The sequence below is a fragment of the Dromiciops gliroides genome, chromosome 1, assembly GCF_019393635.1.
Source record: "Dromiciops gliroides isolate mDroGli1 chromosome 1, mDroGli1.pri, whole genome shotgun sequence".
Classification (NCBI taxonomy): Eukaryota; Metazoa; Chordata; class Mammalia; order Microbiotheria; family Microbiotheriidae; genus Dromiciops; species Dromiciops gliroides.
Genome location: NC_057861.1, coordinates 309,559,359 through 309,575,044, shown reverse-complemented (window position 1 = coordinate 309,575,044; position 15,686 = coordinate 309,559,359). Strand labels below are relative to the sequence as shown.

At 35.9% G+C, this 15,686-nt stretch overlaps 2 protein-coding genes across 11 annotated transcripts in view; one reads left to right on the top strand and one right to left on the bottom strand.

Moving 5' to 3' along the window:
• Window positions 1–1,265, bottom strand: part of STARD6 (StAR related lipid transfer domain containing 6) — a 38,944-nt gene extending 37,679 nt beyond the window's left edge. The window contains exons 1-2 of one of the 3 annotated variants that reach the window (XM_043978767.1): window positions 827–1,265; window positions 621–656 (exon numbers count right to left, since the gene is read on the bottom strand). The gene's annotated coding sequence lies outside the window, so the exon portion shown is untranslated. Of the gene's footprint in view, window positions 1–491; window positions 657–826 lie in introns of all 3 variants that reach the window. The other 2 variants (XM_043978765.1, XM_043978766.1) reach the window with 2 other exon arrangements.
• POLI (DNA polymerase iota) overlaps window positions 1–15,686 on the top strand; it is a 114,105-nt gene that overhangs the window by 76,518 nt on the left and 21,901 nt on the right. For 3 of the 8 annotated variants that reach the window (XR_006354203.1, XR_006354202.1, XM_043978758.1), the window contains exons 9-11: window positions 7,969–8,119; window positions 13,111–13,213; window positions 14,742–14,873. Coding sequence is in view for 6 of the 8 variants with exons in the window: in XM_043978758.1 (XP_043834693.1) it covers window positions 7,969–8,119; window positions 13,111–13,213; window positions 14,742–14,873 (386 nt within the window). In the remaining 2 variants the exon portion in view is untranslated. Of the gene's footprint in view, window positions 1–1,561; window positions 1,647–2,393; window positions 2,422–5,387; window positions 5,693–6,923; window positions 7,686–7,968; window positions 8,120–13,110; window positions 13,214–14,741; window positions 14,874–15,686 lie in introns of those variants that run through there. The other 5 variants (XM_043978763.1, XM_043978762.1, XM_043978759.1 and 2 more) reach the window with 3 other exon arrangements.

Here is a 15,686-nt window from a genome sequence, read left to right as displayed (position 1 = left end):
TGTATGTGTAGGTATGTGCATATATATATCCAATAGAGAACTAATAGAATATATATGCATACATATTGACAAATCTTGAATATTGATATAGAAATTACCAAATTAAGAGGTATCACACTTTTATAGCTTTGGACTTTAAAGATTTACCAAATAGAAAATACAGAATAGAAAGATAAAGTTATTGTAGTTTTCGTTTTTAATCAAAGATGTTTGATTCTATTTCAGGTCAGAGCAGAGGAGGGACAAAACTAAATTATGTTTTACCTAGTGGTATTTATGTCAGATCACCTGAAACTAATCCATATTTATCAGAAATTAAGGGTAATCTTTCCACATTTAGTGACTGGAATAAGATTAAAAAGAGGATCTCCTTTTTACTATCAATACCATTTGAAACTAGGAACCTCTCCCCCACCTTCCCTCCTTAACATGCAGACACTTTTTGAAAAATGCACTTTTTGTTTTTGAATCATCATCAACATTTAACATACTCCCCCTTCTGAAATGCCTGCGACTCCAATCTGAGCTTGGGATATTGTCATCCTTCCCTGGGAGTCAGCTTCTCCAAGGCGTTTATGGAAAACCCAGCATCAACCACTCTCCTTCAGTACTGGCTCTACCTTGTCAGGCAAGATTCAGGCAGGACAGCTTGATGCCTAGGAAAGGGTGGGGTGAGTCGGGAGGAGGGAGAAGATGGGGAGGGGTGTTGGGCATCTCTGGGTATCCCATAGAAGGGGAGGTCAGTGAGACCCAGTGGGGGTGTTTCCATTCATTGAGGGGTTCTTTTTCTTGGAGGGGGGTGGAAAAGGAGGAAACTGAGGCTCACCTGGAGAAGTGGGGCTGCTGGGTTGGGTCTCTCCCGGCGACAGTAACAGCAGCAGCAGCAGCAGATATAGAGTCCTAGAGTCTCCCCCCACCCCCCACCCGTTCACCTCTTCCCTTCACACACACAGAGACTGAGATTGGGCAGAAGGAAGGGCGTCTTCAGCCCGAGCTGGATGAGAAGCCGCGATGATGGAAGAGAGCAGAGGATGGAGGTGTGGCGAGGAGGGTAGAGCAGGATGTAGTGGTCCAGAACCCCCTCTTCTCCCCCTCTCCCCCCCTTGCAAGAGAGATGGGAGAATGGTGGGATAAAACTACGACTCCCAGAAGGCGCCGCGCCTAGCACCCCTCCGCTGCCCCACATCTCCTAGTACAAACCTACCACCCTCTCGACCCGCAGGGCGAACGAATGCCACGCATGCGTGTAGCCTGAGCTCCAAGTTGAAAGTCGGTTTGAAAGAAAGGGCGGGCGACGCGTCATCCTCCGCTGTGACGGGGCTGCCAGGGCCGAGGCGGGGGCGTGATCGCAGGGGTAATGCGTCGCTCCCGCCCCGGATCCGTGGATGCACCAAGCATCGGGCAGGGGTCGTGGAAGTGGGTCCCGTTTTGTGTAGTCCCGTGGCTGGGGGCCGGGGAGCTACGGGGAGAACTGGCTGGCGATGACCGCAGCCTGAGGCCGCAGCTCACGGGGTTCCTGGGGGCGGGGCTGCTACGCCCAGAGGAGACGAGGAGGAGGAGGTGGGGGTCCGAGAGACGCACCGTGCGCAAATGGCCGAACCATGTGGCGGAACCAGGAGATGGGCCCCAGGGAGGGGGTGGGGGAGGTACACTTGCCGGGAGCTTGTCTCTACCCCCGCCCCAGTCGGGCTGGAGCTGGGAGGGGGAAAGGGGCGTGGCGTGCCCGTGCGCTAGGCGTCTGGTTTCTGAAGATGATGCAGGGCTTTAAATAGGCCAGATTGGGGAGAGAGACTCATGATTTATCAGTTTGTTCAAGAACTGTGTACGTACAGAAGCTTCTCTGTAAGTGTTATTACATGATAGAAATATATTTAATAAATTCTGCGGGAGGAGTGCCTACCAGGAAGAGAGATTGGTTATCTAAGGCCCTGAAAAAGGAGGAAAAGTGGGGGTCAGTAATTGTGAACCTTGAGGATGCCCTAGAGTTAAGGAAGGAACTGGGAAGGATGTATTAGAATTGTCCAAATAGAGGGTCGTATTTATCCGTGTTGTTTAATATCCAACTTTTCTTGTGTCGGTTTACGGAAATTTCTCTGTGAATCATTTTACATTTAAGCTAATATTTATGGTTGTCCACCAAATTAATAGTGAGCATCTCCAACATATTTGCACTTTCTGAAAAGAGCAATTTCACAAAAAAATAATTTTCTGAAACCAGACTGCGAGGGAATACTTGAAACTGTGTTTTTTATTTCATTCCTTGGGCCGTTGCATGTCATCAACTGCTGAAGTCGAAGAGTTTTTTAGGTAGTTTCTTTGATATCTGGTGAGCTCTCTGTCTAGTTCAGACCCTCCAGAAAACATTTGATGATGCTTCTGAATTACACCCCTAGGATATGGAAGCAGCATTTTGAGAAACAGGTAAATTCAAGCTTGCGTATGAGTAGGAGAATATGCTGGGAATTAGGAGGACAGGTAACTTATAATAGAACTTACCTTTTCGTCCTGCAGCTGTATACTTGTAGAAGACAAAAATTGGAGGAAAGATAGTTTACATACATCTTATCCTTTTTCTTTGTTCCCTGCTACATTTCCAGTCATAGCCATAATCTTTGTCTTTAAGGCAACTATATTTTGCTGTCATCCAATTATAGAACTTGGGGCATTTTAAAATAAAAAGTAAATGATTATTTACATAGTTTTCTATAAAATTAGGATTATAAAGACACATTTGAGCTGATAAATGATTAATACAGGGAAATCAAATTTATTTTAATTTTACAACACTACAAGTGGCTATAAATGCTAAAAAATCAAGTGCCTTTGAATTACAAAATTATACTACAGCACATCTGTTAATTATTACTGTGTTATAAGTAGAATAAGAATAAATTATTAAACCCTGAGATAATAACTTCATTTTCTTCCTGAGGTACCATAAGCACTGTTAGTGCTGTAAAGTTGACAGGGTTCGCCTCTTCATTTTACAAGGAAAAGATTTAAATGAGTTTATTTATTAAAAAAAAAACTTCCTTGAAGGCATGTAGGCAATATTAACATTTATTTAAGCACTGAAAAAAGTTGGAGCAGTTTATATTGGTTGAAGAAAACCTATGAAAAATAAGAGCAGAGTCTCACTGCTTTGGGAGATTACCTTCCATTCAGTCTGTACTTATTTTCTGTGTAGACAGTTGTTTTTGTGTTATCTCCCAACATGAGCTCTCTTGAAGGCTGGGACCATAATTTTTCCTCTTAAGTGATTATCGTTGTTCCCTTTACATAGAGCTTAACAAATGATTGTTTACTAAATGACAACTAGAAAGAAACAAGGTCATTTTTGAAAAATCACTTCACAGCTAGTTAGTTTTATGTAAGGGGCAACTGTTTAATGGTGTGGTTTCCACAAATATGCAGCATATGTTTATAATTCTTTAAGTAAAAAGAACAACAGACTGTGCTATGTATGCACATTAAAGCATTTTAAAACAATGACAGTTTGTCACTATGGAGAAAACCGCTAGCATAGATGATAATATAACAATATTTCTCTTTCTCTACATACCTTGGTTTAGCTTTCTTCAGAGTAAATGACTGTGTTGAAACTGGTTTTCTCTCTCCCTATCCCTTTCCTTCTCAGTGACCACTAACTAAAAAAACCTAGGGAAATGGAAACTTTAAACTATTTTTATAGCTTTTTCTATAATACTGGGCTTGTTCAATATTGAAAGGAGACCTGGGTTCCACAGCCTGCTTGGCCTTTAACAAATTGTGGGGTCCTGGACAAGCTATTTAGCTGTTTGACCTCAATATCATACTCTATAAAAATTAGGGTAAATATATATGTTAAAGCCTAGCAATCTGTAAAAATTAAAGCACTTTGGAAATAAATAGGCTTCTACTGCTATGAAAATCTATGAGAGAAAAGTCTTAGAAACTTTCATACCAACAATTCATTTTTTTTTTCAGGCCAAAACTGATTTCTTGCCAGCATAGGGAACTCTACCTATCCAGATAGATCAGGAACTATGACTTCAATTGTTAGAGTTGCCTGTTGCACTAAGGTTAAGTGACTTGCTCTGGGTCACACAACCAGTATGTTACCCCAGATTATTTGAAATCAGGTTTTTATGATCATGTGCCAAGTAGGTAATTCTGATTATTGTTTCCTCCCCCCAGCCCCATTTAAACATCTTCCTTTGCCCCTTTTCTTTCTTTTTTTTTTTTCCCACTAGAGGAATGTTTAAAGGTTGGAAAATACTGCTAGAAGGGAATGGGTTCTATTATGATGTCATAGAATGATTCACTATGAAAATACAACAGAGCATCCACTTGTATTTTGTAGGACCTTAAAAAAGTGAGTACTGTCTGGTACTCTCCTTTTATGTGTTGAATCAGATTAATGCTGTTTTTTAGCAAACAGTGATAAAGACAAACCTTTTAGACTGAGAACAGTACTATAACAGGCATATAATTCTGGTCATATTCTGGTCAGGTATTTTTGACCCTTTGGCCAAAATATTGATGCCATAGGGCAGATTGGCCAGAAACCTTGGCCTGGTTTTCTGATCTGATTCTATGCTGGTTAAGAGATAAGTGCTGTTACTCTCACCCATGTATTGTATAGAAAAGCTGCAGAGATTTGGGAGGTTTTCCTCACCTCATGTACTATTGGCTTGAATTTTCACTCTTATTAGTTCACCCAGCTTCCTACCCAAATTTCACTGGTGCTATTGCTTTCACCATAATTACTACTTCTTGATTGGCCTTTTCTACATCCTTGCATGATGAATATTGAGACCTACAGCATAATGCTGGACGGTGGCTAGGTTTTAATATACTACATGAAGATAACTAGAGATTCAAATTCTAGTAACTTAAAGTGTATCTTTTGTAAATGTATCAAAACTGTGCTTATTATTTATCATTAAATACTCCTTATGTTCTTGATTCCTTTTCTAAAAAGGTTCCTGTTATCTTTACTAATAAAGTTAACAAACATTTATTGAGTATCTACTATATATGGGAAATCCCAAAAGTCTTTTGAGACAACCTATATAAGGCTTGAGAGAGAATCTTAATAAGGATAACTTTTTCATCTTTAAAGGCAGAGGTTGTTACCCTAGGGTCAATGAACTTGTCTTTTTAATATTTTGATCATTGTATTTCAATAATGGTTTCCTTTGTATTTTATTTTATTCATTTAAAAACTTTATTCTAAGAATAAGTCCATTGGCTTCACCAGATGGCCAAAGAGATCCATGACGCAAAAAAGGTTAAGAGCTCCAGCTTTAAAGGAGTAATAGGATATTTGCAGTTTATTTTAATGTAGCTACATTGGAATTCACATCTCATGTACCTTTTTGGTGTTTACTGTTTTTGTTTTAAAGATGAATGGAAATAGGATCCCATTTTGAGAAAACCATGGCAAAGCCAATGAAAAAATGCAGTGTTTATTCTCCTAAATCTACGGTGTCTTCTCTTCTAGCAAGTTGCAGCCTTAACAGCAGTAATTCCTCTAACTCTGGTGGCTCTATAAAGTATAAAGACAAGCTGTACAGCTCGGCTTCTCAGGCACTCCAGGCCTACATTGATGATTTTGAGCTAAATTGTATGTCTCGTGATAAAAGTATTAGAAAGTTTAACCTTGCTCAGAATTCCAAGTTCTCCAGATCTCCTTATAAATCCCCAAATGGTATGCTTTCATTAGACTCTGCTACGTTTTTAACTTTGCAAAATAATTTGATGCACTGCACTTTTGGAAGTTTAGTTTTTGTGGGGATAGATAAGAATTATTTTAACAAAACCTAATCTTTTATGAAATCATTATGTCATTATTTGGTTCCCAAACTTTTTGAGTTATAGATTCCTTTTGAGTCCATTGTATTCTGATTCTAATAATTTTTTGAGTTTTGACATGTCTATGATTTTTTTCATTGATAGTAGAAAGAGGAAGCTATAGAACAAAATGCATTGGCTAATTTAAGGGAACAAGTCTTATATTTGATTACCTTCCTACTGTGTACGAGAAAAAATTCAGAACAAGAAGTGGATTTTGTTGCTGGCCTGGTCACTAATGACAACCTTGAACAAGTCATTTAATCTACCTTCTTTGGTCCTGGTTTCCTCATCTATTAAAATAGTTTGAATTACATGTTCTCTTATTCCCTTTTTTGGGTAGGGAAATGGGGGTTAAGTGATGTGCCCATGGTCACACAGCTAAGTAACTGTCAAGTGTCTGAGGCTGGATTTGAACTCAGGTTCTCCTGAATCCAGGGCCGGTGCTTTATCCACTGTGCCACCTAGCTGCCCCAATCTGATTCCCTTTTAATTCAATAATTCTTTGATTCTGTGTGCCTCCTCTCACACCAGTGTTGATAAGATATAATTAAGTGCTTGATTAATACTTGATAGTGCTTTGCTATTATTAGAAATATTGCTCTTTCAAATCCTTGACCTGATCTACCTGTCTCTTCCAGAAAAAATCAAAGGTAATTTTCATCATTTGGCACAGATGGGACTGGAAGGGGGCATTTAAAGGATGAGAGGCTTTATATTCAGGCTTTAAGGCAGAAAGTGATAGAAAAGGCCCCAGTAGAATAACTAGAAATACAAAAAACCTAAGGAAGAAGAAAAGAGAATAGAGGATATTTGTAATAAGTAAAACAATAAAAAGGAAACATACTAGGCAAGGGAATGATAGTGACCTATATGGCCCACAAAAACACTGAGGTGAAATGTGATTGTGACCCACAGATAACTTTATTTTTACTTGTAAAGTACTTTGCGGGAGGAGAGAAGGGAGAAAAAAAAACCAAGGTGCCATAACTAGTTTTGTAATTTTAAATATGTGTGTGTGTGTGTGTGTGTGTGTATGAAACATAAGGATTAGCACAAATTTTTTTTTGGTTTTTTGTTTGTTTTAGGTTTTCAAGACTTTGACTGCAAAAGATCAAAATCATCTTGTAGAAAGCAGACGATTAAAGACATAGACTCTATTAGCCTAACAACTGATGATCTAGTACATTTTCCACCAGATGGATCACTGCCTACCAATACTTATTATATTGGATCGCTACATCAAAATAGCAAACAGGACAGAAAATTTCTTAAAAGCACTTCATCAGACAATGAAAAGAATCCCAATTTTCTAGATCCTTGCAGCCCTGTGGGAAATGAGGACCTGTTTAATCCTGTTGTATTCCCAGATACCAAGGCAAAACATCATGGTGTGATAAAAAAAGCTTCAGATAAACATTGCAAATATATTTCTACATCATCAGCATATTCTTCAGAGATGCCTTCTCCCAAAGAAAATCCAAAGCACTGTACTAAAAAAAATTACCCAAGATGGCTTACTGGCCAGAAGTCTGACCTTAATGTGTCAGGAATAACCAGTATTCCTGATTACAGTTATCCACTTTGGCTACATGATCAAGATCTGTTACCTGATTCATCCAGTCAGAGTAGTTCTCAGATGCAAAAAAAAGAACAACAGATTGATATGGAAGAAAGGAAAACTCAGTTTTCTCATAAATTGGATTGTTATGAACATTCACTTAAACATTGTAGCATTTCAGATTCCACGCCTGACAAAGTATTAGTTGATTGTAAACACAGTTGTGAACTTGGTCAATTTCAGTATGAAAGTACACCTTTCTCAGGGCAATCCAAAAAGCCATTCAGTGGTAACTCTTTTAACAACTTTGCTATTAAAACTGAGAAACAAGCTGATAACATGTAGGAACTTTTATATCTAACCATTTATGGAATTTAGTTTACATATTCTTTTGAATGCATTTTTCTTTTTCATTTCTCTAAAATACTCTAACATTACTTATTTTAACAAATTCTCACTGCTATACACATTTGAAATTGTGTGAATTTGCGATGTTATATTTTATCTTTCTGCAGTAACAATATTACGTTTCACTTTTCTTAAACATCTAATTTTATTTTTCAAAAAAATAGATGACAAAATTGAATTGCTTATCCTGAAGGCCAAGAGAACTCTAGAGCATTCTTCTGAGGGACTACCTAGTACCGTGAAAAATGATATCAGTCCCAGCTCACTAGATAAACTAGAAGCAGAAAGATCATGGGAAAAAGTTCCAGTTACCTTGTGAGTAAGCAAAACTGATTATTGTAATGTGTTACTGGGATGGGAACAAATAGAAATTAACCCACCGGTGCCAGACATTGGACAGAATACTGTCCATATTCACAATACCCTTCTAATGGAGGAGAGACAAGTATGTATATGTATATGCTGTATTTATATGTTTATGTGATCACCATAAAGATAAAATTAATAGATACTTATACACATATAATATAGTTAGATACAAGTTAGTTTGGGAGGGAGGGCACTAAGATTTGGGGGAATCAGTAAAGCCTTCATCTAGAAGATGGGGCCTAGGCACCATCTTTAAGGAAAAGATGGCCTCCATGAGCTGGAAATAAGGAGTGCATTCCAGGTATGGGGCATGGTGTCTCAGTGCAAATGCATGGAGCCTGGAGATGAAGTATAGTATATGTTGTATGGTGAACCAGAGAAAAGGTAATTTTGGCTGGATTTCAAAAAGGGAGTAGTGTTGGAAAAATAGGGTGGAACAAGGTTGTGAAGGGTTTTAAAAGGTATAGAAAAGAATTTATATTTTATCATAGAGGCAATAAGAAGCCACTGGAATGAGTAGAGAAGTCATGTGATCAGATTTGTCCTTAAGGAAATTTGCCCTGGGAGCAGTTTTTCAGCTAAAGACTATACAGAGTGACCCTAGAATTTTAAGACTAGAACATACTGTATAAAAATGGTAATTGTATACTTTTAGTCCTAAGTCTTCCATATTTTAAATTGTGATTCTTATTTCTACCACATAATGATGTATTGTCTTATAATTCAATACAATGTATAATTTATGATTTTTTAAAACCTTCATTCCAGAAGGTATCAAAATAAGACCATTCTTATTTTTAAGGAATAGTCAGACTATTTGTTTTATAAGTGCCTTTATTTGACATTTCATGTATTATTAGGAGTATGAAGAGATTGCAGTGGATATAAAGAATGACAACACTTACTAATAACTATTAATTAATAATTTTGGAGGAAAGAAGTCTTTGTAAAGGCCAAGTTTGATGATTCCAATCAAAGGAACTTTAGAGAAAACAATCATATAAATGCAGAAAGATCCCTTCTAGCTCTGATCTGTGACTCTATAGCCTTTTCCTTCTTTATTTCCTTTGTTGTATACTTGGAACTTATATTGTATAACTCTATTATATTTTCTTCTATTCTCTATGAGGTACAAATAATAAGAATGAAGGAAACAGAAAAAAAAGAAATCCTTGTTGATCTGAATAGGAAAGGATGTTGTATATGCATTTGCCTTTCCCAACAAGGCGGCTGGGAATAGAAAGGAAAATCATAGAACCTAGCATAGATCTAGTCACCTAGTATTCCCTCAATAAATGATTATTTATTGAAAATCCTTAAATCTGTTTTGCATAACATGAAAAAGTACTTAATTGTTAAAAACCATGACATTGAAAATCAGGAATTATTATTTACATATAGAAGATACTATATTCACCAATTATATTAATATAATTTTAGTTCTCTTACACATTACATGGAAGAGGAAAACTGTTACCCATATAGGGTAACTAATGACTTATTCAAGATCTCTAGATTAGTTAATGCTTGAAAGACAAATATACACATCTACTCCTATTTAGCTCTCCATTGTGTTTATCTTCTTCAAATAGAATGGGTTTTTAACCCCATTTGTGTCACAGACCTTATTATATAAAGTAAAATACATGGGATTACAAAGATAACGATTTATATTGAAATACAGTTATCAAAATATTTTTAAAGAACAAGTTCATGGATCCTAGGTTAAGAATACCTAAAGCAGAATGTAATCCCCTTTTGGGATTTTGGGATTAGTATCATTTTTTTTGTGCAGTACCTATGTGTAAGAACTGCTAGGTGCTGTTGGGGGATACAAACTTGTCATTAAGGAGTTCACAATTTAGTTAGAAGCATTATACATAAAAAGAAAATGAATAAGTGGTATGGCTTATAAATGATATGGGAATGCAAAAAAGGGAGATTATTACTGGTTGGGGGTAAGGGAAAGCTTTATGAAGGTGAGATTTGAATTAGGCCTTGAAGGACTAGGAGGCAGGAAGGCATTCTGGAAAGTAGCAACAGTGTAGGCAAATACTGGTAGGGGAAAGTTCAAGAACTGTTAACAGGGAGAGAGAAAGAATAGAAAGTAGGCAAGTCATTTTGGCTGTAGGGTTAATTCATGGCACAGAATAGTTCTAAGCATTTAGTAGTTACTCCATAAATAAAATCACATTTAAAAATAAAGGCTAAAGAAGTATGGAATGATTGTCTTGAAAACAGGATATGAGGGGATGATTAGTACTTGAAGTATGTGAAAGCAGGAGGTTGAATTTAATCAACTCTTGAAGTCCCTGTTGGCTTTGAAATTTTATGAAAAGGACAACTTTCATGTGGAACAAAGAAATTGGCCTGGGATTGTCAGGTACTCTGGGAAAATATTTTTGAGAAATTAACCTGTTGGGATGTAGGATATGAATAGAGTTTTGGGGCCGGTAGGGAGGAGGGTCTGTTTGTGTCTAATAGATTTGGTATTAACATCTAAGAATAAATTATATTGCCTACCAGTGTAATGTAAAAAATATCACATTACCAGATTTTAGACATTTATTTTCAAAGCCTCCTTCAACAGATTCTAGGTGCTCTTTAGAATTTTGACTTAAATTTCTTCATGTTTCTTCTACCATTTTTGTTTACATGAACGAGACACAAAAATGATAAAACTGTTTTAATATGTGACCTAGAAATCATAGATTTAGAATTTAGATAGGCCTTAGAATTTAGATAAGGCCTTAGATGCCACTGAGTTTAACCCTTTCACTTTAAAGATATGGAAATTGAGGAATGTAAAGGTTGAGGCAACTTCTCAGCTTCAGTTTCCTCATATATAAAATGAGGATAATAAGCACCTACTTCCCAGAATTCTTGTGAGGATCAAATGAGAAAGCTTAGTTAAAGCTCTATGCAGAACTTTAAATTGATATTTTATATATATATATATATATATATATATATATATATATATATATATATATATATATATATATACACACACATATGTATGTCTATGTGTGTATATAATGTATGTATATATGAATGCTTATTATAGAATTATATATTACATATAATATTAAATGCCAGTTATTATTGTTATCATTTATTTGCCCAGGGCCATGTAGTTAATAAATTTGTATCCAGATCTTCCACAATCTAAGTTCAGTAGCCTATCTACCACACCAGGCTGCCTGAGATCAAATCAGTATATTCGCTTTATGTTTATACCTTGAGAATTTGAAAGTTATGAGTTTTTTAATTGTATGGAAGAAACACATCATCTTCCTTTTCCTTACAATTTTCCAACCCCATTCCGTATTCATTAAGCTTTTGAAGATGTCTTCAGTAACATATGTACTCATTAATTCAGATTATACTCTTTTGGATTTTTTGATAGGTGAACAGACAAACAAGTTTACTTTGCTTAAAGTAGCTCCATCTTCATATTGCATACTAATTGTGCAAACTTGATTTCTGAAGTACTGTTTAAAAGATCATTAAACAGGGGCGCAGTGGATAAAGCACCGGCCCTGGATTCAGGAGTACCTGAATTCAAATCCGGCCTCAGACACTTGACACTTACTAGCTGTGTGACCCTAGGCAAGTCACTTAACCCAAATTGACTTATCCAAACCAAACAAACAAAAGATCATGAAACATATCCATTTACCCAGTTAGAATTGCCACAAAGATTTGTCAACTTAGTTTAAGCTACCATCTATCTTTAGAAATAACAAAATTATATTTCTTCTCAAAATGGCCTTGCCTACCTACATGGGAAGATAATACTTCTAACTCATAAGAACTTTCTCAGTATTAGGGCAGCTGAAAGGATTATACTTAGACAGAGGGCACAGGTGTGAATAGACTATGAAGGGATGATATTTTTTGTTTATCCTTGGTTTTTTGTGGAGCAGGCAGGGTGGGGTGGCTTATGTCTGGGGCCAGATTTGGGCTCAGGGCCTCCTGGGTCCAGGGCTAGTGCTTTGTCCACTGTGTCACCTAGCTGACCCATGATGACATCTTTAAAATAAAATTAAGGGGTAAGAGGAATGCACTGGAACAAAGGGAAAGGGAGGGGTGGACTGGGGAAAAGAAGCTCACATAAAAGAAACAAGAAACAGCTTGTGGAGTGGAGGGGAAAATGGGGAATTAGTGGGGGAGTGAGTAAACTTTACTCTCATCAGAATTGGCTCAAAGAAGGAATAACATACACACTCAAGTGGGTATATTAATCTATTTTGCCCTGAGGGAAAGTGGGAGGGGAAGGGAATAAGGGGGAGAGAAGAGGGGTGAAGGAAGGGCAGATTGGGGGAGGGGGCAGTAAAAAGCAAAATACTTTCGAGGAGGGGTAGGGTGTAGGAAGATAGAAAATATAGTAAATATCAAGGGGAGGGAATAAGATGGAGGGTAATACAGTTAGCAATAGTAACTGAAAGAAATGATGATCAGGATGATATCAGAAGGACCTATGAACAATGCAAACCATCAACAGAGGAAGAACTGATGGTATCTGAATACAGATTGAAGTATAGTTTTATTTATTAGCCCATCTTTCTAAAGTTATTTCGTATATTTTCTTTCACAACTTGACTAATGTGAAGATGTTTGGCATAACTGCACATGTATGACTTATATTGAATTGCTTGATTTCATAGGGAGGTTTGAGGAGGGAAGGAGGAAAAAAATTTAGAACACAAAGTTTTAAAAAATCAATGAAAACAATTTGGTTTTAATTTTTTTACATGCAACTTGGGGAAAATTCTAAATAAAATGAAAAAAATGGCCTTGCCTAATTTATGTTTTTCAATATTCTATATAATTTTTTCTAGTTTGAAATTCGGAGGGCTTTACCATAATTTGTGGCCAACAAAATTATACTCCTAGATGTCAGTATTACTTGTTTACTCTGTATTTCTATTTAGCAAATCACCTGTGCCTGTGGATTGTGATGAAAGACCTCAACAAATCGTAAAGGTGAAACGTGTTCATGAGTTCCTTGAGGATTGTTTAAATAAGGATAATCCAGTAAGTAAAGTTGAAGTTTTATTAACCTGAAAGGGGTTTCGTGACAAATGTTAGTTTATTGTTTGGGATGAGTTTCTCTTGAGTCATCAGTTTATTTTAAAAGAGAACAAAACTCATCACAAGTTAACTAATAGAATTATTTAAGATACTAAAACTCTAACACACTCAATTTCTTTTTCTGAATTTTTGAAAATAGTGTTAGAAAGTGAATCTTAGTAAAGTGAATTTTGTTTTCCCATTGTCATAGTGTTGTCATTGAGGGATAATGTTTCTGACCAAGAATTTGGCATCCTATAAATCATAGATATTACTGGCATATTTCTTTAAACCTTTATAATAATTTCAAATCATAAATTGTGTACCATTCCTATGAAATGGTTATTAAGATACTGTATCCAGTTACTATATGAGAAACCCAAGTATACTACCAAAATTATATTTAGAACATAAAAATACAGATTTGATGAACTTGACGATGAAACTCCTGTGCTAGCCATTGCATATATACATTGAAGTCATATTTCTTGACATATTAAGATTAATATTCAAATTAAAAATGATTATTTGGAGATTTGGGTCTTTAAACTCTTTAAGGAGACCCTCCTCTTGATAAGTTTCCACAGAATCATTCAAAATCTTTCCATTAACCTTAGTAGGATTGTGCTTAAAGTGCTATAGTAGGTGCACAATAAATGTTTGTTGATGATGCTTCCCCCACTGCCCAAAACATTTTGTAAAGCTAAGGGATGACTCAGTGTGTCTTTTCCTTACTTTGTCTACCTTCTCAGTTTATTAAAAACTAAAAGGGCATTTATTCAGTATCTACCTAACTTCTGACTATGAGAGAAAAAGAGCTAAGTCATTCTTGCTATTTCATTTCTACTGGTCCTATTTGACACTGTTGACAGAGCTAGCTATTTAGAGCACTTAACACTTCCATTGGAAGTCAGAAAATAATGACTTGATCATTATCACAGACTTTTAAAGGAATTTATAAAACATTCCAGGATTGCAAAGGCAATCCTGTTTTGTAGCTGTCTTGTTTTTACATTAGTGAAAGTAGTGAGAATTGGGGCATGAGTATTATTAGGCAGCATTGAATGAATGAATTTTAAAATATTATTAACACAAGTCTTATCCAGACATATTAATATAATAGACCACCTGAAAGTCAGGAGACCAATGTTCTAGTCCTAACTGCCACTAACTAGCTGTATGACTTTGAACAAAGATTTTGAACTTCAATTTCCTCATCTCTAAGATGGGAATAATAATATTTTGCCTGTCTATCTCAGAGGGTACTTGTGAAGATCAAGTAATATGCACTATTATAACTGTAAAGCATTATTTAAGTAAATGCTGTTATTGTTAATGATAATATGATAAATGATAAACTAAGGGAGTTGGACTAGGTGATTTCTGCAGTCCTTTCCAGTTCTAAAATGCTATGATTCTAAAAATAATAGGTGAATTTTTAAATATTAATGCTATATGACTTTGGAAGGTCAAGCATATGTTTTGGTTTTAGAGAAGTACGCTGTCTGGAGGTAAACATCATGGTCCTGTTGAAGCTCTGAAACAAATGTTGTTTAACCTTCAAGCAGTGCAAGAAAGTTTTAATCGGTATAAATATGCTGAACAAGATGAAGAGATTAAACAAGTAAGCAAATATTTGCCTATTTTTTTAAGATCTGTCAACTTGTTTAAAAAAATCTTCCCATATTTCTTATTCTTATATCTAGTAAATTTAATTTAACAAACATTTATTAAGCACCTACTCTGTTTAGAGCAATGTATCAGTTGTTAGAAGAAATAAATAGATAAGACATGTCCTTAACTTCATCAAGCTTATATTTTTATTAGGGAGATATGACTCATAAGAAAATAAATATAAAAAATAATAGAAGTACAAAGTAGCATCGTTTTAAGTTTATTTTACCATGACTAAACTTTTTAAAAAATGGAAATGTTAACAAAAATTTTATAAAATTGTGGCATATTTGCTTTAGATATTAACTTGTTGATATTAAAACAATATTTATACTGTTGGTATTAATAGAATGTGCCCCAGAAAATAGACTGCAAGTGTTTAGGCCCATTGTTTGAACAGAGAGAAAATATTAGCAGAACCTCACGTGATGTCTACATAAGACCCAGCATGTAATCTACATCTTGAAAGAGTCTAACTTCTGGAAGGGTGGGTGTAACTGCTGTGACTGTCATGATGATCATCTAAGGGATATGGTTGACTGTCTATTTAAATAGGATTTCTGATAACTTGGGACATAGTCAGATTTATGATATTATGACATTTATGATGTTAAATCTGATTATCCATGGCTGGTACTGGAGCTGAGAACTATATTAGGAAGTCTGAGAGATTGCTACAGCCCTTTCCTACTGGCTTGTCACCTTTTCATAGAATTTCAGAGTTAAAAGAAATCTAAAAGTCATCTAGTTCAGCCCATATTTG